Consider the following 25,789-nt stretch of genomic DNA (forward strand, 5'->3'; position numbering starts at 1 on the left):
ATGCAGACATTCCTGGCTCTAAAATAACGTTTTCTTTGTTTATCAGTCACGTCTCCAGGCCCCTCTGATATTACTCTTGCTTTCTATTTTGAATTTTTATTCAAACAAAAAATATTAGACTTACTATTATGCAGACTACTGCAATGCTGTAATAACTGTATAAATAACATCAACCCATTCATGACTGCATATTAGAATAGCTAGTTGGACATTTATTGGACAATGGCATCATTTGTTTACTTTTGAACATTGGTAAAAATCAAACATTTCCCCTACTTTGAGCTCCATTTCTAGGTTCTTTTTATAGTAAAATCAATCAAAAACACCTCTATTTCTGTAATATGTTTTCCATTCTATCAAATGAGACCAAGAAAACGAGAATACAACCATAAATACTATACGAAAATAGACCACAAAGTCGGCATTTTAATTAAAAAAACGGTCGGAGTTTTTTTTTCTCATGCACTGCGTGCTCCAGGATTTTTTTTATATGGTGCACACTGACCACACAGACCCATTCTCTCACATGTGGGCCTACCAGCTTTCTCCTGCTTGATTTGAAGCCACTAGAATTTATGAGTATATATACGTCAAATACGGCACCTCGTAAAACGTATATATACGGCCGCGACAGTCAAAGGGTTAATGCGTGAACTATTAAATTATATACAGTACAATAGTCATAATCAGAATTATTAAGTAGAGTTTTAATTCTTCAGGTTAGATAATCAAATTATTTTTTCAAGGGGTGGAGTGGTAAGCCAGTGGAAGGCCTCAGTCAGATGACCATAAGCTCCAGTGGCAGGTGATTATATGGCTAAGACCCACGTCAGGAAACAATTGACCTGTTTCTTGACCAATCTTACCTAACCCATGTCAGGATAATGTCCTGACGTAGGTCTCTACTTTCCGACGTCCCATTTTAGTCGTAGATAGTTTTAATAGGCTAAGGTAAGATTTGTCAGGAAAAAGGACATGTGTTTCCTGACATGGGTCTTAGTCATGTAATGTTCCACCACTGGAGCTCTTGGTCATCTGACTGAGCCCTCCCACAAGTTTACCCCTCCACCCCTTTAACCCTTAAACGGTCCAAACAGATCGACGTTCAAATTCGTAGCTACAAAAGTAGATCTACTTTTTTTTTACATATTTTCAAATATAACATAGAGAGAGATTTTGGGAAATGTTGAGTGAATGCGTGGGGAGTTTTGAATCAAGTGTGAGAGTAATGGTGGTTGGGGATTTCAATGCTAAAGTGGGTAAAAATGTTATGGAGGGAGTAGTAGGTAAATTTGGGGTGCCAGGGGTAAATGTAAATGGGGAGCCTTTAATTGAGCTATGTGTAGAAAGAAATTTGGTAATAAGTAATACATATTTTATGAAAAAGAGGATAAATAAATATACAAGGTATGATGTAGCACGTAATGAAAGTTTATTAGATTATGTATTGGTGGATAAAAGGTTGATGGGTAGGCTCCAGGATGTACATGTTTATAGAGGGGCAACTGATATATCGGATCATTATTTAGTTGTAGCTACAGTTAGAGTAAGAGGTAGATGGGAAAAGAGGAAGATGGCAACAACAAGTAAGAGGGAGGTGAAAGTGTATAAACTAAGGGAGGAGGAAGTTCGGGTGAGATATAAGCGACTATTGGCAGAAAGGTGGGCTAGTGCAAAGATGAGTAGTGGGGGGGTTGAAGAGGGTTGGAATAGTTTTAAAAATGCAGTATTAGAATGTGGGGCAGAAGTTTGTGGTTATAGGAGGGTGGGGGCAGGAGGAAAGAGGAGTGATTGGTGGAATGATGAAGTAAAGGGTGTGATAAAAGAGAAAAAGGTAGCTTATGAGAGGTTTTTACAAAGCAGAAGTGTTATAAGAAGAGCAGAGTATATGGAGAGTAAAAGAAAGGTAAAGAGTGGTGAGAGAGTGCAAAAGGAGAGCAGATGATAGAGTGGGAGAGGCACTGTCAAGAAATTTTAATGAAAATAAGAAAAAATTTTGGAGCGAGTTAAACAAGTTAAGAAAGCCTAGGGAAAATATGGATTTGTCAGTTAAAAACAGAGTAGGGGAGTTAGTAGATGGGGAGATGGAGGTATTAGGTAGATGGCGAGAATATTTTGAGGAACTTTTAAATGTTAAGGAAGAAACAGAGGCAGTAATTTCATGCACTGGTCAGGGAGGTATACCATCTTTTAGGAGTGAAGAAGAGCAGAATGTAAGTGTGGTGGAGGTACGTGAGGCATTACGTAAAATGAAAGGGGGTAAAGCAGCTGGAACTGATGGGATCATGACAGAAATGTTAAAAGCAGGGGGGGATATAGTGTTGGAGTGGTTGGTACTTCTGTTTAATAAATGTATGAAAGAGGGGAAGGTACCTAGGGATTGGCGGAGAGCATGTATAGTCCCTTTATATAAAGGGAAAGGGGACAAAAGAGACTGTAAAAATTATAGAGGAATAAGCTTACTGAGTATACCAGGAAAAGTGTACGGTAGGGTTATAATTGAAAGAATTAGAGGTAAGACAGAATGGAGGATTGCGGATGAGCAAGGAGGTTTCAGAGTGGGTAGGGGATGTGTAGATCAAGTGTTTACATTGAAGCATATATGTGAACAGTATTTAGATAAAGGTAGGGAAGTTTTTATTGCATTTATGGATTTAGAAAAGGCATATGATAGAGTGGATAGAGGAGCAATGTGGCAGATGTTGCAAGTATATGGAATAGGTGGTAAGTTATTAAATGCTGTAAAGAGTTTTTATGAGGATAGTGAGGCTCAGGTTAGGGTGTGTAGAAGAGAGGGAGACTACTTCCCGGTAAAAGTAGGTCTTAGACAGGGATGTGTAATGTCACCATGGTTGTTTAATATATTTATAGATGGGGTTGTAAAGGAAGTAAATGCTAGGGTGTTCGGGAGAGGGGTGGGATTAAATTTTGGGGAATCAAATTCAAAATGGGAATTGACACAGTTACTTTTTGCTGATGATACTGTGCTTATGGGAGATTCTAAAGAAAAATTGCAAAGGTTAGTGGATGAGTTTGGGAATGTGTGTAAAGGTAGAAAGTTGAAAGTGAACATAGAAAAGAGTAAGGTGATGAGGGTGTCAAATGATTTAGATAAAGAAAAATTGGATATCAAATTGGGGAGGAGGAGTATGGAAGAAGTGAATGTTTTCAGATACTTGGGAGTTGACGTGTCGGCGGATGGATTTATGAAGGATGAGGTTAATCATAGAATTGATGAGGGAAAAAAGGTGAGTGGTGCGTTGAGGTATATGTGGAGTCAAAAAATGTTATCTATGGAGGCAAAGAAGGGAATGTATGAAAGTATAGTAGTACCAACACTCTTATATGGGTGTGAAGCTTGGGTGGTAAATGCAGCAGCGAGGAGACGGTTGGAGGCAGTGGAGATGTCCTGTTTAAGGGCAATGTGTGGTGTAAATATTATGCAGAAAATTCGGAGTGTGGAAATTAGGAGAAGGTGTGGAGTTAATAAAAGTATTAGTCAGAGGGCAGAAGAGGGGTTGTTGAGGTGGTTTGGTCATTTAGAGAGAATGGATCAAAGTAGAATGACATGGAAAGTATATAAATCTATAGGGGAAGGAAGGCGGGGTAGGGGTCGTCCTCGAAAGGGTTGGAGAGAGGGGGTAAAGGAGGTTTTGTGGGCAAGGGGCTTGGACTTCCAGCAAGCGTGCGTGAGCGTGTTATATAGGAGTGAATGGAGACGAATGGTACTTGGGACCTGACGATCTGTTGGAGTGTGAGTAGGGTAATATTTAGTGAAGGGATTCAGGGAAACCGGTTATTTTCATATAGTCGGACTTGAGTCCTGGAAATGGGAAGTACAATGCCTGCACTTTAAAGGAGGGGTTCGGGATATTGGCAGTTTGGAGGGATATGTTGTGTATCTTTATACGTATATGCTTCTAAACTGTTGTATTCTGAGCACCTCTGCAAAAACAGTGATAATGTGTGAGTGTGGTGAAAGTGTTGAATGATGATGAAAGTATTTTCTTTTTGGGGATTTTCTTTCTTTTTTTTTGGGTCACCCTGCCTCGGTGGGAGACGACCGACTTGTTGAAAAAAAAAAAAAATAAAAAAAAAAAAAATAAAAGGTAGATAAAAGTTTTTTTACACGTTTTCACATGTAAAGCCAAAAAGAAGATCTACATTTTTTTACATACTTTCAGATGTTGAAAAAACGTATATATACGTTTGGACCATTTAAGGGTTAAGAAACATTAATGTTATAATAAGCCACTCTATACGTATTTATATACATTACCTTGACTTTTTTAAACATATAAATAAATTACATAATGTACTTGTGGTACTATGCATGATCCACTTTACACACTAATATTAATATAACATTCTAGATTGAGGACAAAATAACATTTTTAGACGTTTTGAGGTTTATTCAGGTTTATCACTTCTCTTTTAATATTATAAAAGCAATGTACTTTTTATTGTAAGATTATTGTCAGCAGATTGAATACCAGGAACATATAGACTTATCTGCCCAATATAGTCAGGAACCTGGATAAGTTGGGTCATCATCCCTGGTGACCAGATGACTAAAACGCACGTAGGTCAATAAGACACACGTGCAGCAGTTTCTAGCTATATTAATGGAATGTTTTGCCCAGTAAAAGCTACCAAACTGTTGCATATGTGACTTGCTGAAGACACTTGTGCAACATTTGGGAATCTGTATTGGACTGAAGAAGTCACTGGCTTATGAAACATTCCTCAATAAAGATTCCCAAATGTTGTACAAACATCTCATTCTTCAACTTGTTGGTTTTCTAAGCCTTTAATATCACATGGGACATATTCATCAACTTGGGGCCTCGACATTATTGTACGTTTTGTGCAGTAATTTCGAAATAAAAATTTGACTTCATATTTGTATTGTAAAATGGTATAACAAAAAACACCTGAGCCAACTTGAAACTAAAATGGTGTAACCAGTCTGAAAGTAAAAGAAAAATTATGTTAATTTACTCTGTTTCCAGAGAAAGAGGCTGGCTTAGGGCTTCCAGCAATTCTAATGGAGGGTGTGTTGATATGGTGAAGGGCTCTTTATACAAGAAATTGTAACTAAACTCTTCCCTGGATCAAACTTGATTTCCTCTCATTCTACAGACATTGTATAACCTCTGTGGGTTTATGGGTTCCTCATGCTTCTAATACCTTGTCAAGCCATTATGGCTTAACAATGTACACATTGGTTACTGCTGTAACTATGACAGTAAGATGGTGGTAACTGGGCTGGTTAGTGAATGCTTGAAAAATGAAAATTTAATCAGATTATTAACCCTGGAATGTTAAGTAGGGTGACTCGCTCATGGGAGGCCCCGAGTTATTGTTTACTACAGGCATAATATATAAACAAGACGGTTCCAATTATGGGTCTCCTATGAGTGAAACATCCTGTACATTGAGAATGACTAACCTACTGAAGGTGTAACAATTCATAATGAACTCACAAATTTATGCAAAACTAGATGTTTCTGGTTGTCTTTATGGGCACAGCATCCTCACTGTCAAGTTCCTTCATGCCAGTGAGGGGGTTCTAGATCCAGGAAATTGGATCAATCTTTCCCCTTCCTGGAATCAAACATGATTGCCTCCCATACCCCAGGAACTGCATGGCCTTCATGAGTTTAATTAACATGTACCCATAAACAATAATGATGTGAAGTACACTGCAGTGTCAAGTTAGGCTAAAGAAGAAGGATCTCTAGCTGTGTCCACCATTTTTACCCCTCTGTTCCAGTGCTGTGTGACCCTTGTGGCTTTAGAGCCTGGTTTTGATTATAATAATAATAACTAAGTGCTGAACCCTAGTGGGTTCACCACATAGTTATAATAATAATACAGTGGACCCCCGCATAACGATCACCTCCAAATGCGACCAATTATGTAAGTGTATTTATGTAAGTGCGTTTGTACGTGTAAGTTTTGGGGTCTGAAATGGACTAATCTACTTCACAATATTCCTTATGGGAACAAATTCGGTCACTACTGTCACCTGAACATACTTCTGGAGTGAAAAAATATCGTTAACCGGGGGTCCACTGTACTCTGTTCTTGTTTTAATAATGATGAAAACAATCTGGGTTGTATATTAGTACCTTGAAGTAGGCTATGGCGCAGGTCAGTAGTAGCCTGAGTTACGGGTGTCCTGCCTGAGTGGCCGGGGAGGAGGTGCAGGTCTGCAAGCAGCAATGTTTTATTATCAGCTACATCAATTCAAAGTAACTTGATAAATAAGACATATGTGCAACACTGGGGTATCTTTACTGAGAAAATGTTTCGCCTGTGCAACAGGCTTCTTTAGTCAAACAGAGGAGATTGTAACCCTGGAGACACTAAAATGGTAATTTTGAGGTGATCAGTCACTTAACCTTGGAAGAGAATGGGGACTGACCACCTCAAAACTATTTCATCAGTCGAATACAGGAGAATATAGCACTGGAGACAAAAGGAGTCTATTGGTCATGGTAAGGACTGATTACCTTAAAACTATTTCATTACTTGAATACAAGAGAGTATGGCACTGGAGGCAGTAGGAGTCCCTCAGCCTTGCTAGGGAATAAGAGACTAATCATCTCAAAACTATTAGCATCTCCAGTGCCATATTGACATGTATACAACTGAAGAAGTCTGTTGCACAGGCAAAACATTTCTGCAATCAGTATATCCAAGTTTTGCACAGATGTCTTATTCATTAACTAGTCTGCATTACATACCATCAATAATGTGATAATGTAACTTGTCTCACACAACATTGTTATACAAATTCTTTCTCTGTTCTCTATCACTGACTGCCAGTGAATGAAATTTCATTCACTGACTTTGACAGTGAATGAAAATCGTGAGAAAGTTTGGTGATTTCACAGAAAAAAGTTGACACTGTAATGCACACTACTGTTTGTACTTAAAAAATATAATAATAATATTTATTATTATTTTTTTATTATCACACTGGCCGATTCCCACCAAGGCAGGGTGGCCCGAAAAAGAAAAACTTTCACTATCATTCACTCCATCACTGTCTTGCCAGAAGGGTGCTTTACACTACAGTTTTTAAACTGCAACATTAACACCCCTCCTTCAGAGTGCAGGCACTGTACTTCCCATCTCCAGGACTCAAGTCCGGCCTGCCGGTTTCCCTGAACCCCTTCATAAATGTTACTTTGCTCACACTCCAACAGCACGTCAAGTATTAAAAACCATTCGTCTCCATTCACTCCTATCAAACACGCTCACGCACGCCTGCTGGAAGTCCAAGCCTCTCGCACACAAAACCTCCTTTACCCCCTCCCTCCAACCTTTCCTAGGCCGACCCCTACCCCGCCTTCCTTCCACTACAGACTGATACACTCTTGAAGTCATTCTGTTTCGCTTCATTCTCTCTACATGTCCGAACCACCTCAACAACCCTTCCTCAGCCCTCTGGACAACAGTTTTGGTAATCCCGCACCTCCTCCTAACTTCCAAACTACGAATTCTCTGCATTATATTCACACCACACATTGCCCTCAGACATGACATCTCCACTGCCTCCAGCCTTCTCCTCGCTGCAACATTCATCACCCATGCTTCACACCCATATAAGAGTGTTGGTAAAACTATACTCTCATACATTCCCCTCTTTGCCTCCAAGGACAAAGTTCTTTGTCTCCACAGACTCCTAAGTGCACCACTCACCCTTTTCCCCTCATCAGTTCTATGATTCACCTCATCCTTCATAGACCCATCCGCTGACACGTCCACTCCCAAATATCTGAATACATTCACCTCCTCCATACTCTCTCCCTCCAATCTGATATCCAATCTTTCATCACCTAATATTTTTATCCTCATAACCTTACTCTTTCCTGTATTCACTTTTAATTTTCTTCTTTTGCACACCCTACCAAATTCATCCACCAATCTCTGCAACTTCTCTTCAGAATCTCCCAAGAGCACAGTGTCATCAGCAAAGAGCAACTGTGACAACTCCCACTTTATGTGTGATTCTTTATCTTTTAACTCCACGCCTCTTGTCAAGACCCTCGCATTTACTTCTCTTGCAACCCCATCTATAAATATATTAAACAACCACGGTGACATCACACATCCTTGTCTTAGGCCTACTTTTACTGGGAAATAATTTCCCTCTTTCCTATGTACTCTAACTTGAGCCTCACTATCCTCGTAAAAACTCTTCACTGCTTTCAGTAACCTACCTCCTACACCATACACCTGCAACATCTGCCACATTGCCCCCCTATCCACCCTGTCATACACCTTTTCCAAATCCATAAATGCCACAAAGACCTCTTTAGCCTTATCTAAATACTGTTCACTTATATGTTTCACTGTAAACACCTGGTCCACACACCCCCTACCTTTCCTAAAGCCTCCTTGTTCATCTGCTATCCTATTCTCCGTCTTACTCTTAATTCTTTCAATAATAACTCTACCATACACTTTGCCAGGTATACTCAACAGACTTATCCCCCTATAATTTTTGCACTCTCTTTTATCCCCTTTGCCTTTATACAAAGGAACTATACATGCTCTCTGCCAATCCCTAGGTACCTTACCCTCTTCCATACATTTATTAAATAATTGCACAAACCACTCCAAAACTATATCCCCACCTGCTTTTAACATTTCTATCTTTATCCCATCAATCCCGGCTGCCTTACCCCCTTTCATTTTACCTACTGCCTCACGAACTTCCCCCACACTCACAATTGGCTCTTCCTCACTCCTACAAGATGTTGTTCCTCCTTGCCCTATACACGAAATCACAGCTTCCCTATCTTCATCAACATTTAACAATTCCTCAAAATATTCCCTCCATCTTCCCAATACCTCTAACTCTCCATTTAATAACTCTCCTCTCCTATTTTTAACTGACAAATCCATTTGTTCTCTAGGCTTTCTTAACTTGTTAATCTCACTCCAAAACTTTTTCTTATTTTCAACAAAATTTGTTGATAACATCTCACCCACTCTCTCATTTGCTCTCTTTTTTACATTGCTTCACCACTCTCTTAACCTCTCTCTTTTTCTCCATATACTCTTCCCTCCTTGCATCACTTCTACTTTGTAAAAACTTCTCATATGCTAACTTTTTCTCCCTTACTACTCTCTTCACATCATCATTCCACCAATCGCTCCTCTTCCCTCCCGCACCCACTTTCCTGTAACCACAAACTTCTGCTGAACACTCTAACACTACATTTTTAAACCTATCCCATACCTCTTCAACCCCATTACCTATGCTCTCATTAGCCCATCTATCCTCCAATAGCTGTTTATATCTTACCCTAACTGCCTCCTCTTTTAGTTTATAAACCTTCACTTCTCTCTTCCCTGATGCTTCTATTCTCCTTGTATCCCATCTACCTTTTACTCTCAATGTAGCTACAACTAGAAAGTGATCTGATATATCTGTGGCCCCTCTATAAACATGTACATCCTGAAGTCTACTCAACAGTCTTTTATCTACCAATACATAATCCAACAAACTACTGTCATTTTGCCCTACATCATATCTTGTATACTTATTTATCCTCTTTTTCTTAAAATATGTATTACCTATAACTAAACCCCTTTCTATATAAAGTTCAATCAAAGGGCTCCCATTATCATTTACACCTGGCACCCCAAACTTACCTACCACACCCTCTCTAAAAGTTTCTCCTACTTTAGCATTCAGGTCCCCTACCACAATTACTCTCTCACTTGGTTCAAAGGCTCCTATACATTCACTTAACATCTCCCAAAATCTCTCTCTCTCCTCTGCATTCCTCTCTTCTCCAGGTGCATACACGCTTATTATGACTCACTTCTCGCATCCAACCGTTACTTTAATCCACATAATTCTTGAATTTACACATTCATATTCTCTTTTCTCCTTCCATAACTGATCATTCAACATTACTGCTACCCCTTCCTTTGCTCTAACTCTCTCAGATACTCCAGATTTAATCCCATTTATTTCCCCCCACTGAAACTCCCCTACCCCCTTCAGCTTTGTTTCGCTTAGGGCCAGGACATCCAACTTCTTTTCATTCATAACATCAGCAATCATCTGTTTCTTGTCATCCGCAGTACATCCACGCACATTTAAGCATCCCAATTTTATAAAGTTTTTCTTCTTCTCTTTTTTAGTAAATGTCTACAGGAGAAGGGGTTACTAGCCCATTGCTCCCGGCATTTTAGTCGCCTCATACGACACGCATGGCTTACGGAGGAAAGATTCTTTTCCACTTCCCCATGGACAATAGAAGAAATAAAGAGGAACAAGAGCTATTTAGAAAAAGGAGAAAAACCTAGATGTATGTATATATATATGCATGTGCGTGTCTGTGAAGTGTGACCAAAATGTAAGTAGGAGTAGCAAGATATCCCTGTTATCTAGCGTGTTTATGAGACAGAAAAAGAAACCAGCAATCCTACCATCATGTAAAACAGTTACAGGTTTCTGTTTCACAGTCATCTGGCAGGACGGTAGTACTTCCCTAGGTGGTTGCTGTCTACCAACCTACTACCCTGTCATACGCCTTTTCCAAATCCATAAATGCCACAAAGACCTCTTTAGCCTTATCTAAATACTGTTCACTTATATGTTTCACTGTAAACACCTGGTCCACACACCCCCTACCTTTCCTAAAGCCTCCTTGTTCATCTGCTATCCTATTCTCAGTCTTACTCTTAATTCTTTCAATAATAACTCTACCATACACTTTACAGAAAAACTTTATTTCACAATCTTAGAAACAATCATATCATTAATCAGTAATTCACATGATATAAAACACAGTTGAGGAGGCTGTAGTAGTAGTAATAGTACTGTAGCAGTAATCAACAGATAATCATACAGACAAGCGGACACACTATTATTGCTTAAAACACCAAACATATAAGCTCTTAGTCGCCTATTTACAATCTGCATCCAATAAATTCACGGTGTTCATTTGGGTTACCCCTCTCTCGTGATTCAAACGTGGTGACCTTCCATTCTCCAGGTACAATATAACCCCCTACTGAAATAATCCTTCATAATAAATATACAGATTTAACCTAAAGACAGTAGACAAAAGATGGATTAAATAGTAACAATTTTGATGAAGTATTTAACATAGATCTACATCAGTTGTATTTCATGGGAAACTTGAAGCATATAAAATGACCAACTCTTCAACCTCCTAACCTAACATAGTTAAAAAATATAAGTGTATCAAGCATTGAATTTTCTAAAAAAAAGCATGAAGAAAATTATAGAGGACAGGACATCATGACCATAATTCTGCTGTTGTAACTATAAATATGTATTTACGAATTGGTGGTTGAAGGCTGGGTCATCGTAGTAGTGTAGATGTTTAGCAGGTATTATATACCAACAAATACGTTAGTAAGACAAAATATGAAGTTTATGGCATTTTATTGAGAAGACGTTTCAACCACCAGCGATTTCAACTGATAGTGTCCCTAGTGACATTATCAATTGCCACAAACTGCATGTTGTGTGTTATGAAGTTTGGTAGAGTGTAGGCTACTCACCCTGGCATAGTACACTTACCGTAGAGTACATCAACTCTTACTCTAGTAGGACTCACCCTCCATAGCGGCTGTCCCTGTAGTAATCATTGCTGATCCTGTATAAAGCAAAGCCACACAGTCATATCTTAGCAACATTCTGTTTGCTTGTTATTTTTCCCTCGTAGCCTCAGTTTCTCACTCCATGGCAAAGCTCCAAACATGAAGGAAGACTGACTAGTCATCCCTCTCATAAAGCTTCTCTATATAGTGTAACTTAGTAAATTTGGTTGAAAAAGTGCCACGAGAAAATTGAGCAGCACGTATTGTGAAGGCCTGGTTGATTAGGCCCTGATCCAATATGAGGCCTGGTCACAGACCAGGCCGCAGGGGCATTGACCCCCAAAACTCTCTACAGGTATACTCCAGGTAAGGCCTAGTCATTCGCTATTCTGTTTGGAATGTACTGTTTTTAATTGCAATTTCAAAATAATGAACTGTAAGATAACTTTATAAGAGAGCTGACTGAAATTTCCAGTTGTTCACACACTGAGTTAGTGGTCATGGAAGTATATGGCATGATTTATGACAGGTGTGAATTACAACGAATCACTGGGACTACTATGTTTGAAAGGTAAGCCAGCAGTTTGGCTTGTTATAGGGTCAATATCTACCACATTAATATCTATTTTTTTTATTTTATTAACACATCGGCTGTTTCCCACCAAGGCAGGGTGGCCCAAAAAAAGAAAAACTTTCAGCATCATTCACTCCATCGCTGTCTTGCCAGAGGCAGTGCTGCTTACACTACAGTTATAAAACCGGAACAATTACACCCCTCCTTCAGAGTGCAGGCACTGTACATACTTCCCATCTCCAGGACTCAAGTCCAGCCTGCCAGTTTCCCTGTATCCCTTCATAAATGTTACCTTGCTCACACTCCAACAGCACATCAAGCCCTAAAAACCATTTGTCTCCATTTGCTCCTATCTAACACGCTCATGCATGGTTGCTGGAAGTCCAAGCCCCTCATACACAAAACCTCCTTTACCCCCTCCTTCCAACCTTTCCTAGGCCAACCTTTACCCTGCCTTCCAGCTGTATAATCCTCCGGGTTTAGCGCTTCCCCTTGATTATAATAATAATAATAATAATACCCTGCCTTCCCTCTACTACAGATTTATACATTCTCAAAGTCATTCTATTTTGTTCCATACAATAACGACAAATAAACATCCTGTAATATTTTTAAAGGTCCACTTAAGACATTGATACTAAATGATCAATTAATTTTATAACCACTCATTCTAGTATTAATAATTAATGTATTCTCTTTTCATCTTGCTATTTGGAATTATCCTTTAAGAAATACTTTCTACAAAGTGTTAAACAGAGTAGTTGTATTTGGAAAAAGTGAACCTAAGTGCTTACTAAAGGGGGTAAGAAGGTTCCTTCATACCCCTTTTGAAATTAAGTGGGTGGGAGATCAGAGATGGAAATACGTATTTAAGTTGCCATTTAAGTGGTATTTGATTGGTATTACTAAGTGGAGTGTAATTAGCTCTGCCAGGAATAATGAAGATGTGATAACTACTAATTATTGAATGTGTAACCATAAATCATGGTACATGCTACCATGACCATCTGACATCATGCGGTGGAACACTGGAGGCTCACCAGTTACAACACAATACATGTAATTCACTCTTGTTTTTTAGTAAAATAACATTCTAACTAATTTTCAAGCAAGATAAAACCCAAACAAACACACACACACACACACACACACACACTCCCCAAGCCACACTTCAACACATTTATGTTCTAAATAAACATTTTAGATACTATATACAGCCTCTCCTCACTTAGCAACGTACTCGTTTATCGATGCCTCGGACTTACGACGGCTCTCTGACCAGTATGCATACCTAAATAACGTATATTAGAGCTGATTTCCTCTATCCTGTTTATTACAATATACAGTACACTACTGTATAAATATTTAAAAATATACCAGAAATGCTATAAAATAAATGGTGCAAAGGTGACATTAAAACAGTATCGAAGTTGGTTGACACAAACTCATTACCATTATAGTATGTTACTCACTTAGTGACGAATTCATTTACCAACGTGGTCTTAGGAACGGAACTCTGTCATTAAGTGAGGAGAGGCTGTATTATTTTTTGGGATTTCTAAAATTGCAGGCACAGGATACACTATACACAGAGAGATGCATGTCTCTCAATGTGTATATATGGTGAGAGTCAATTTTAAGTCCTAAAGTAGAGATTTAAGTATTTCTGTCTAGTACTAGAAAAGTTAGGTGTAGTTTTAATGACCCTCATGTAGTTAGCATGGTCCCCACTGTGACTACAAATGCAAGTTTTTGTAGATGAATCCCACACCAGCGTGGCTGTGGCGAACTCTAACTCAAGTCCCCCTCAAAGCCATCATCAGGGGCCATGAAATCATGTAGTTGATAGCCTTAAACCCCATTAACTAACTTGCCTCAGTCACCAGTGATTCTCTGAAGGAGAACTATCAAGAAGCAATACGAAACTCAAAGAAATTGATGACTGCATTAAATATATAGAGTAGCAAAGAATTTTAGTGTTTTTGCAACAGATAACATAAACTCTGGGATGACTAGATAAAGCAATTCAGCACCTTGTCACTGTGTTATGTGACTTAAGCTGCACGAATCTTGTCAGTTTAACGCTTTATTTGATTATAATACTAATATGTAACTTAAATATGTTTGACATAAAACAGTGGAGACAATACTAGAGATTACAAGGGTGTTAACAATGTCACAGAGTAACAAATATAATGTTACAAAACTTAAAAATCTTATAAATTTTATAAGGCAACATTCTTCTTTCAACACACCGGCCGTATCCCACCAAGGCGGGGTGGTCCAAAAGGAAAAACGAAAGTTTCTCCTTTTACATTTAGTAATATATACAGGAGAAGAGGTTAGTAGTCCCTTGCTCCCGGCATTTTAGTCGCCTTTTACAACACGCATGGCTTACAGAGAAAGAATTCTATTCCACTTCCCCATGGAGAGGCAACATGATGTCACTAATTATCTTGACCATCACACCATTTAAGTGTGTTGAGGATCTGTTGAGTTCTTGGCTACTTTATTTTCATACATTTTGATTTTTCTCTGTGTGAACATTATTTTGATCTTGTCTTACAGGTGTTGTATTCTTGCCCAGTTTATTCAACTGAAATAAAACACAGTATCCAGACTAAATTTTCCATGTCTACATACAGCCTGTCTCAGCCTTAGTATTATATGGAGTAAAAAAAATTGCCTAGGAGCCCAAGCAAATACATATACATCACTTTACCTGGTATAATGTGAGCCTTGCACAGTCTTTCACACATTTTTTTGCCTATAATCTCAAGATAATTTATAATGAATGACCTGGCAATGATTATTCATCTTGCCAGTAATATTTATATTTATATAATCTTTTGAGAAGAATGTATAGGCTGGGAGAGAATAAGATGCCTAGTACAGGTATATGCTGTATACGTAATAATACACAACTGTAAACTTACAGCTAGACTGGACCTACCTCTCCATCTTGTAGTTCTCCCGTTGTGGTGGAGGTCGTCTGTTGAACTCATCTCTGGCCCCGTATGGATTCCTGGTGATATATATGAAATGAGTTATAACATTCATCAGGGAAGAGAGTCCTAACACGACTCTTATTCTTCCTAGTGCTTCCTTGTACGATGGTCAGGTAAGGTTTGTCAGGTAACAAGACAAGTGTTTCCTGATGTGGGTCTTAGCTATATGGTGACTCATAGCTGGAGCTTTTGGTCATCTGACCAAAGCCTTCCACTGGCTTACCCCTCCACAACTTTAAAAATTATTGTTATTATGATAACATTTTTTTCGTACCATAACTCATTACTACAAAAAATATTAATAGCTATTAGAGTTAGTATTCATTAATTATATTATTTTTTTAATACTGATATATAGTTAGTTATGTTATAATTAATGTATATATTATAGATATATAGAGCAATGTGGCAGATGTTGCAAGTATATGGAATAGGTGGTAAGTTATTAAATGCTGTAAAGAGTTTTTATGAGGATAGTGAGGCTCAGGTTAGGGTGTGTAGAAGAGAGGGAGACTACTTCCCGGTAAAAGTAGGTCTTAGACAGGGATGTGTAATGTCACCATGGTTGTTTAATATATTTATAGATGGGGTTGTAAAGGAAGTAAATGCTAGGGTGTTTGGGAGAGGGGTGGGATTAAATTATGGGGAATCAAATTCAAAATGGGAATTGACACAGTTACTTTTTGCTGATGATACTGTGCTTATGGGAGATTCTAAAGAAAAATTGCAAAGGTTAGTGGATGAGTTTGGGAATGTGTGTAAAGGTAGAAAGTTGAAAGTGAACATAGAAAAGAGTAAGGTGATGAGGGTGTCAAATGATTTGGATAAAGAAAAATTGGATATCAAATTGGGGAGGAGGAGTATGGAAGAAGTGAATGTTTTCAGATACTTGGGAGTTGACGTGTCGGCGGATGGATTTATGAAGGATGAGGTTAATCATAGAATTGATGAGGGAAAAAAGGTGAGTGGTGCGTTGAGGTATATGTGGAGTCAAAAAACGTTATCTATGGAGGCAAAGAAGGGTATGTATGAAAGTATAGTAGTACCAACACTCTTATATGGGTGTGAAGCTTGGGTGGTAAATGCAGCAGCGAGGAGACGGTTGGAGGCAGTGGAGATGTCCTGTTTAAGGGCAATGTGTGGTGTAAATATTATGCAGAAAATTCGGAGTGTGGAAATTAGGAGAAGGTGTGGAGTTAATAAAAGTATTAGTCAGAGGGCAGAGGAGGGGTTGTTGAGGTGGTTTGGTCATTTACAGAGAATGGATCAAAGTAGAATGACATGGAAAGCATATAAATCTATAGGGGAAGGAAGGCGGGGTAGGGGTCGTCCTCGAAAGGGTTGGAGAGAGGGGGTAAAGGAGGTTTTGTGGGTAAGGGGCTTGGACTTCCAGCAAGCGTGCGTGAGCGTGTTAGATAGGAGTGAATGGAGACGAATGGTACTTGGGACCTGACGATCTGTTGGAGTGTGAGCAGGGTAATATTTAGTGAAGGGATTCAGGGAAACCGGTTATTTTCATATAGTCGGACTTGAGTCCTGGAAATGGGAAGTACAATGCCTGCACTTTAAAGGAGGGGTTTGGGATATTGGCAGTTTGGAGGGATATGTTGTGTATCTTTATATGTGTATGCTTCTAGACTGTTGTGTTCTGAGCACCTCTGCAAAAACAGTGATAATGTGCGAGTGTGGTGAAAGTGTTGAATGATGATGAAAGTATTTTCTTTTTGGGGATTTTCTTTCTTTTTTGGGTCACCCTGCCTCGGTGGGAGACGGCCGACTTGTTGAAAAAAAAAAAAAAAATTATTATATTAATATTTAAGTTATATATTTTATGTACATTCATACCATTTTTTTAATCCAGGTATTAGAACTTTAATTTTTAAAGTGGTGAAAGGGTAAGCCAGTGGAAGGCCTCAGTCAGATGACCAAAAGCTCCAGCTGTGGGTCATCGTATAACTAAGACCCACGTCAGGAAACACATGTCCTGTTTCCTTAACAAACATTACCTAACCTACTTTAAATTTACTTGTTTGAAATAGTGTGGTTAGTGCACATTTTATGTGCATGTATTAGATTAGAGCGGAGATAAGCGGTTTTTTGAGATTCAGTTTGCTGTTGGAGTACATATGAGCAAACCAACATAAATGAGGGAGTAAGGAAAGCCAGTTAGATATATTTGAGTTCTGGAGGTGGGAAGTATAGTGTCTGCACTCTGAAGGCTGAGTGAGGGCATTACAGTCCTGGAGGTGCAAATTACAGTACATGCACTCTGAAGGATGAGTGAGGGCATTACAGTCCTGGAGGTGCAAAGTACAGTACATGCACTTTGAGAGAATGGGTGAAGACGTTACAGTCTTGGAGGTGGGAAGTACAGGGCCTACACTCTGAAGGATGAGTGAGGATGTTACAGTTCTGGAGGTGGAAGTACAGTGCCTGCACTCTGAAGGATGAGTGAGGATGATACAGTCCTGGAGGTGGGAAGTACAGTGCCTACACTCTGAAGGATGAGTGAGGATGATACAGTCCTGGAGGTGGGAAGTACAGTGCCTGCACTCTGAAGGATGAGTGAGGATGATACAGTCCTGGAGGTAGGATGTGCAGTACCTGCACTCTGAAGGATTGAGAAGAGCCTGTTGGAGTTCAGATGTTCATTAGAATAGTGATGTCTAGGTACTTCTGGAAAATAGATGCCTGGGAACGTGTCGATTAGAAAGGTGATGGTGTGTGAAGGGTTGATAATGTAGTGTTGGTAAGGTACCTGGAAACATGTCTCCTTGGAAGGTCTTCTGTGTCCTCGAAATGGCCGCCGTGCTGGCGAGGAGCTTCCTCAAGGTCACCTCCTGGACCACTGTTAATTCACAAGCAAAGTGAAGGCACTCCATGATACCAGTGAACACAACTTCAAACATACTTCTGCAGTGTGAACTGGATCTATCTCCTCCTTCCCAAAACACTGTATAACCCCCTACAGGTTTACCAAATGTCCATGAACTAGATAGTAATAATGGTAGAATTATCAACAGAATGCTAGGAAAGTAGACACAGTTGCAACTAATGTGACATTTTCTGTGGCAACATTTTGCTCTCCAGGAGCTTTGTCAAGCTGCTACAGCTTGACAAAGTACATACTGATTACTGCTGTAACTATGACAGTAAGATGGTGGTAAATGGATTATTAACCCTTGAGTGTTAATAATATAGAATAACTCAAGAAACTTAAGGATAGAAATACAGGTATTACTGGCAGATATATAAGCATTATTCTTAGATATACAGTGGACCCCCGCATACCGTTGGCATCACATAACGTTAAATCCGCATACCGATACATTTTATCGCTAAGATTTTGCCTCGCATGCCGCTAAAAAACCCGCTCAGCGCTATTTGTCCGAGACGCGTCTATGTGAGGCCTGAGCCAGCCTCACATGTTCCGCCGATGGCATTGTTTACAAGCCAGCCTCCGCGGTAACATCCAAGCATACAATCGGAACATTTCGTATTATTACAGCGTTTTTGGTGATTTTATCTGCAAAATAAGTGACCATGGGCCCCAAGAAAGCTTCTAGTGCCAACCCTGTGGTAAAAAGGGTGAGAAATATTATCGAAATACTGTGGTACCATGGTCAACTGCTGATGCTGCTGCTGCTGTAGCACCGTCAGCTGCTGCTGCTGCTGTACCACCGTCAGCTGCTGCTGCTGCTGTAGTACCGTCTGCTGCTGCTGTAGCACCGTCTGCTGCTGCTGTAGCACTGTCAGCTGCTGCTGCTGCTGTACCACCATCAGCTGCTGCTGCTGTAGTACCGTCTGCTGCTGCTGTAGCACCATCTGCTGCTGCTGTAGCACTGTCAGCTGCTGCTGTAGCACTGTCAGCTGCTGCTGCTGCTGCTGTAGCACTGTCAGCTGCTGCTGCTGTAGCACTGTCAGCTGCTGCTGCTGTAGCACTGTCAGCTGCTGCTGCTGTAGCACTGTCAGCTGCTGCTGCTGCTGCTGCTGCTGTAGCACTGTCAGCTGCTGCTGCTGCTGCACTGTCAGCTGCTGCTGCTGCTGCTGCTGTAGCACCATCAGCTGCTGCTGCTGCTGCTGTAGCACCATCAGCTGCTGCTGCTGCTGCTGTACCACCGTCAGCTGCTGCTGCTGCTGCTGCTGCTGCTGTAGTACCGTCTGCTGCTGCTGTAGCACCGTCTGCTGCTGCTGTAGCACTGTCAGCTGCTGCTGTAGCACTGTCAGCTGCTGCTGCTGCTGCTGTAGCACCGTTGTTGGTGTGGCTTATTGAGAATACCAAGAAACAATTAACCCCAGAGGGTTAGCCACCCAGAATAACCCAAAAAAGTCAGTGTCATCGAAGACTGTCTAACTTAGTATTTCCATTGGGGTCCTTAATCTTGTCTCCCAGGATGCAACCCACACCAGTCGACTAACACCCAGGTGAACAGGGAAAAATGCCTGGAACTAGTGCTCATATTGGTGAATTTAAAGCCAGCAAAGGTTGGTTTGAGAGTTTTAAGAATCGTAGTGGCATACACAGTGTGATAAGGCCTGTTCTGGAAGAAAATGCCAAACAGGACCTACAGTACTCAGGAGGAAAAGGCACTCCCAGGACACAGTGTCTCATCAGTCATTGCTGCATCTTCAATAAAGGTAAGTGTCATTTATTCTTCATTTAGTAGAGTAGTACATGCACAATATATACTGCGCATGTACTACTCTACTATTGTGCATGTATCCTTCTCTTTGTGTGTGGGAAAATGTATATTTCATGTGGTAAAATTTTTTTTTCATACTTTTGGGTGTCTTGCACGGATTAATTTGATTTCCATTATTTCTTATGGGGAAAATTCATTCGCATAACGATAATTTCGCATAACAATGAGCTCTCAGGAACGGATTAATATCGTTATGCGGGGGTCCACTGTATACAGGTGCTATAGTTAGATATACATGTGTATATAACTAAGACCTGCATCAGGAAACATTTGTCCTGTTTCTTAACGAACATTACCTAACCTATACTAATATATATGTATTATTGTTCAATATAAGGGTATTAAGTTAGATATACAGATATAATTAGACACAGGTATTATGGTCAGATATACCACTCTATTATTGGTTCTTGCAACTTCTTTTGGAATATTAGCTGTAAGCAGGATATTATTGGGTAAAATGTTAAAGCAGTTAGGTATATATGTATTTCATTCTGAGGCCTAGCCACTGGTTCATAATTTACAAAAAAGGAAAGTCCACATTTGAAGAGGAAATTTAGACATTTCTCTTCGTTCTGGAAAGAAGCGTCAACCTGACAATGGTGCAGATAGACTGAAACCATCTTTTTCTTGTCTAAGTATGGTTTATTTGTGAATTTTTCCAACCATTGGATTTTGACTTCTCTTCTCCACATGTTGACAAGCCTGTCATCATATTTATAGTAACAGTGTATCATACCGAGATAAAACCATTCCCATCACTAAATTAACTATTTGTAATATTGTTATATGTTTTGTACTACCTCACTATTATCAATCTAATCAATGTTAATCACTTCAGCTACCTAACTTTTATATCAGTATGCAATAATGTACATATATTAAAATGTATTGCTCCATAAGCTGTGTCAATATAGAGTAAGAATTATGATTAGTCTGCCCGAAATGCCTAGGCATGCTAGTAGCCTTCTTTGTGATTAATATCTTATATGTAAACCACACATTTTAACTTTGCAAGGAGATAAACATTTTCATTTTAATATAATTATTTTTTAACCTGTAAACGGTCCAAGCAGATCTATGTTCACATGTGTAATGCTACAAAAGTAGATCTAAGATTTTTTACATATTTTCAAATATAACAAAAAAAAGTAGATCAAAGTTTTTTACACATTTTCAAATGTAGAAAAACAAAAAGAAGATCTACTTTTTTTACATACTTTCAAATGTTGAAAAAATGTATATATACGTTGGACCGTTTACGGGTTAAGTGATATGGAAGACCAGCATTACAAAATACTTGTCCTGTTTCCCGACGAATCTCTCCTAACCTAAGCTTCCCCTACGTGCGGGTTATTTATGCATTAAGTCCCTAAATGTTTGCCAATCCTCTTTTTCCCCAAAAGTGACTTAGTGACTAACCTGAGCGATATTTCTTCAGGTTGTGGAATGATGACTGGCAAGGCAGCTGCTGTCTTAGCTCTCAGTATTCTTAAATTGGACTGGATGCTGTAATGTCAACATTTGCAAAATTTTAGCTACCATATGAAAATAAACTTGTTAAATATAAATTACTTTTTTAAAAAATATATGAGTTAGTATAATTAAATGTATTAATACACACAAATTATCATTTTTACTGACAGTACACTTGTTTGCCTATTATTTCAAAGAGTTAATATATATAATCGTAGGATATATAAACCAAGTGGTGTGTGTGTGTGTGTATATATATATATATATATATATGTCGTGCCGAATAGGCAGAACTTACGATCTTGGCTTAAATAGCAACGCTCATCTTGCCATATAGGGCAAGTGAAAATTTGTGTATGCAGTAATTTTGCCAAAATCATTCTGAACCTAAGAAAAAAATTATATTTCACTGTGTTTGTTTAGTATTAAATTATTGTAAACAAAACTAAAATATATTTAGTTGGGTTAGGCTAAAATAAATTGGGCTTATTACAATAAGGTTAGGTAAGTTTTTTAAAATTCTTTTGTTGCAAAATTATAAATTTTTACATCAACATTAATGAAAAAAATATATCTTTAAAAGTATAAGAGAAAATTTTAGAAAGGACTTAATTTTAAACGAGTTCTTGCTAATTGACCAGTTTTACATATTCGGCACGACATATATATATATATATATATATATATATATATATATATATATATATATATATATATATATATATATATATATATATATTTATAGATGGGGTTGTAAGAGAAGTAAATGCGAGGGTCTTGGCAAAAGGCGTGGAGTTAAAAGATAAAGAATCACACACAAAGTGGGAGTTGTCACAGCTGCTCTTTGCTGATGACACTGTGCTCTTGGGAGATTCTGAAGAGAAGTTGCAGAGATTGGTGGATGAATTTGGTAGGGTGTGCAAAAGAAGAAAATTAAAGGTGAATACAGGAAAGAGTAAGGTTATGAGGATAACAAAAAGATTAGGTGATGAAAGATTGAATATCAGATTGGAGGGAGAGAGTATGGAGGAGGTGAACGTATTCAGATATTTGGGAGTGGACGTGTCAGCGGATGGGTCTATGAAAGATGAGGTGAATCATAGAATTGATGAGGGAAAAAGAGTGAGTGGTGCACTTAGGAGTCTGTGGAGACAAAGAACTTTGTCCTTGGAGGCAAAGAGGGGAATGTATGAGAGTATAGTTTTACCAACGCTCTTATATGGGTGTGAAGCGTGGGTGATGAATGTTGCAGCGAGGAGAAGGCTGGAGGCAGTGGAGATGTCATGTCTGAGGGAAATGTGTGGTGTGAATATAATGCAGAGAATTCATAGTTTGGAAGTTAGGAGGAGGTGCGGGATTACCAAAACTGTTGTCCAGAGGGCTGAGGAAGGGTTGTTGAGGTGGTTCGGACATGTAGAGAGAATGGAGCGAAACAGAATGACTTCAAGAGTGTATCAGTCTGTAGTGGAAGGAAGGCGGGGTAGGGGTCGGCCTAGGAAGGGTTGGAGGGAGGGGGTAAAGGAGGTTTTGTGTGCGAGGGGCTTGGACTTCCAGCAGGCATGCGTGAGCGTGTTTGATAGGAGTGAATGGAGACAAATGGTTTTTAATACTTGACGTGCTGTTGGAGTGTGAGCAAAGTAACATTTATGAAGGGGTTCAGGGAAACCGGCAGGCCGGACTTGAGTCCTGGAGATGGGAAGTACAGTGCCTGCACTCTGAAGGAGGGGTGTTAATGTTGCAGTTTAAAAACTGTAGTGTAAAGCACCCTTCTGGCAAGACAGTGATGGAGTGAATGATGGTGAAAGTTTTTCTTTTTCGGGCCACCCTGCCTTGGTGGGAATCGGCCGGTGTGATAATAAAAAAAAAAAAATAATAAATATATATTATATATATATATATATATATATATTATATATATATATATATATATATATTTATATATATATATATATATATATATATTGTCAAAGTGGGAAGTCTGAATGTGCGTGGATGTTGTGCAAATGATAAGAAAGAGATGATTGTGGATGTTATGAATGAGAAGAAACTGGATGTCCTGGCTTTAAGTGAAACAAAGCTGAAGGGGGTGGGAGAGTTTCAATGGAGAGGAATAAATGGGATTAGGTCAGGGGTTTCAAATAGAGTTAGAGCTAAAGAAGGAGTAGCAATAATGTTGAAGGATAAGCTATGGCAGGAAAAGAGGGACTACAAATGCATAAATTCAAGGATTATGTGGAGTAAAATAAAGATTGGATGTGAAAAGTGGGTTATAGTAAGCGTATATGCACCTGGAGAAGAGAGAAGTGTAGAGGAGAGAGAGAGATTCTGGGAAATGTTGAGTGAATGCGTGGGGAGTTTTGAATCAAGTGTGAGAGTAATGGTGGTTGGGGATTTCAATGCTAAAGTGGGTAAAAATGTTATGGAGGGAGTAGTAGGTAAATTTGGGGTGCCAGGGGTAAATGTAAATGGGGAGCCTTTAATTGAGCTATGTGTAGAAAGAAATTTGGTAATAAGTAATACATATTTTATGAAAAAGAGGATAAATAAATATACAAGGTATGATGTAGCACGTAATGAAAGTAGTTTGTTAGATTATGTATTGGTGGATAAAAGGTTGATGGGTAGGCTCCAGGATGTACATGTTTATAGAGGGGCAACTGATATATCAGATCATTATTTAGTTGTAGCTACAGTTAGAGTAAGAGGTAGATGGGAAAAGAGGAAGGTGGCAACAACAAGTAAGAGGGAGGTGAAAGTGTATAAACTAAGGGAGGAGGAAGTTCGGGCGAGATATAAGCGACTATTGGCAGAAAGGTGGGCTAGTGCAAAGATGAGTAGTGGGGGGGTTGAAGAGGGTTGGAATAGTTTTAAAAATGCAGTATTAGAATGTGGGGCAGAAGTTTGTGGTTATAGGAGGGTGGGGGCAGGAGGAAAGAGGAGTGATTGGTGGAATGATGAAGTAAAGGGTGTGATAAAAGAGAAAAAGGTAGCTTACGAGAGGTTTTTACAAAGCAGAAGTGTTATAAGAAGAGCAGAGTTTATGGAGAGTAAAAGAAAGGTGAAGAGAGTGGTGAGAGTGCAAAAGGAGAGCAGATGAAAGAGTGGGAGAGGCACTGTCAAGAAATTTTAATGAAAATAAGAAAAAATTTTGGAGTGAGTTAAACAAGTTAAGAAAGCCCAGGGAAAGTATGGATTTGTCCGTTAAAAACAGAGTAGGGGAGTTAGTAGATGGGGAGAGGGAGGTATTAGGTAGATGGTGAGAATATTTTGAGGAACTTTTAAATGTTGAGGAAGAAAGGGAGGCGGTAATTTCATGCACTGGCCAGGGAGGTATACCATCTTTTAGGAGTGAAGAAGAGCAGAATGTAAGTGTGGTGGAGGTACATGAGGCATTACGTAGAATGAAAGGGGGTAAAGCAGCTGGAACTGATGGGATCATGACAGAAATGTTAAAAGCAGGGGGGGATATAGTGTTGGAGTGGTTGGTACTTTTGTTTAATAAATGTATGGAAGAGGGGAAGGTACCTAGGGATTGGCGGAGAGCATGTATAGTCCCTTTATATAAAGGGAAAGGGGACAAAAGAGATTGTAAAAATTATAGAGGAATAAGTTTACCGAGTATACCAGGAAAAGTATACGGTAGAGTTATAATTGAAAGAATTAGAGGTAAGACAGAATGTAGAATTGCGGATGAGCAAGGAGGCTTCGGAGTGGGTAGGGGATGTGTAGATCAAGTGTTTACATTGAAGCATATATGTGAACAATATTTAGATAAAGGTAGGGAAGTTTTTATTGCATTTATGGATTTAGAAAAGGCATATGATAGAGTGGATAGAGGAGCAATGTGGCAGATGTTGCAAGTTTATGGAATAGGTGGTAAGTTACTAAATGCTGTAAAGAGCTTTTATGAGGACAGTGAGGCTCAGGTTAGGGTGTGTAGAAGAGAGGGAGAATACTTCCCGGTAAAAGTAGGTCTTAGACAGGGATGTGTAATGTCACCATGGTTGTTTAATATATTTATAGATGGGGTTGTAAAAGAAGTAAATGCTAGGGTGTTCGGGAGAGGGGTGGGATTAAATTATGGGGAATCAAATTCAAAATGGGATTTGACACCGTTACTTTTTGCTGATGATACTGTGCTTATGGGAGATTCTAAAGAAAAATTGCAAAGGTTAGTGGATGAGTTTGAGAATGTGTGTAAAGGTAGAAAGTTGAAAGTGAACATAGAAAAGAGTAAGGTGATGAGGGTATCAAATGATTTAGATAAAGAAAAATTGGATATCAAATTGGGGAGGAGGAGTATGGAAGAAGTGAATGTTTTCAGATACTTGGGAGTTGACGTGTTGGCGGATGGATTTATGAAGGATGAGGTTAATCATAGAATTGATGAGGGAAAAAAGGTGAGTGGTGCGTTGAGGTATATG

General features: G+C 39.1%; 1 protein-coding gene across 3 annotated transcripts in view; it reads right to left on the reverse strand.

Annotated features, from left to right (window-relative positions):
* Nucleotides 1-4,391: 4,391 nt before the first annotated feature.
* Nucleotides 4,392-25,789, reverse strand: part of LOC128691873 (uncharacterized) — a 40,561-nt gene continuing 19,163 nt past the window's right edge. The window contains exons 3-8 of one of the 3 annotated variants that reach the window (XM_070100890.1): nt 21,312-21,398; nt 17,945-18,034; nt 15,132-15,203; nt 11,622-11,660; nt 6,135-6,215; nt 4,392-4,969 (exon numbers count right to left, since the gene is read on the reverse strand). In XM_070100890.1, coding sequence (XP_069956991.1) covers nt 6,158-6,215; nt 11,622-11,660; nt 15,132-15,203; nt 17,945-18,034; nt 21,312-21,398 — 346 coding nt within the window. In that variant the 3' untranslated portion in view covers nt 4,392-4,969; nt 6,135-6,157. The remainder of the gene's footprint in view (nt 4,970-6,134; nt 6,216-11,621; nt 11,661-15,131; nt 15,204-17,944; nt 18,035-21,311; nt 21,399-25,789) is intronic. The other 2 variants (XM_070100892.1, XM_070100891.1) reach the window with 2 other exon arrangements.

This window comes from Cherax quadricarinatus, chromosome 75, assembly GCF_038502225.1.
Source record: "Cherax quadricarinatus isolate ZL_2023a chromosome 75, ASM3850222v1, whole genome shotgun sequence".
Classification (NCBI taxonomy): domain Eukaryota; kingdom Metazoa; phylum Arthropoda; class Malacostraca; order Decapoda; family Parastacidae; genus Cherax; species Cherax quadricarinatus.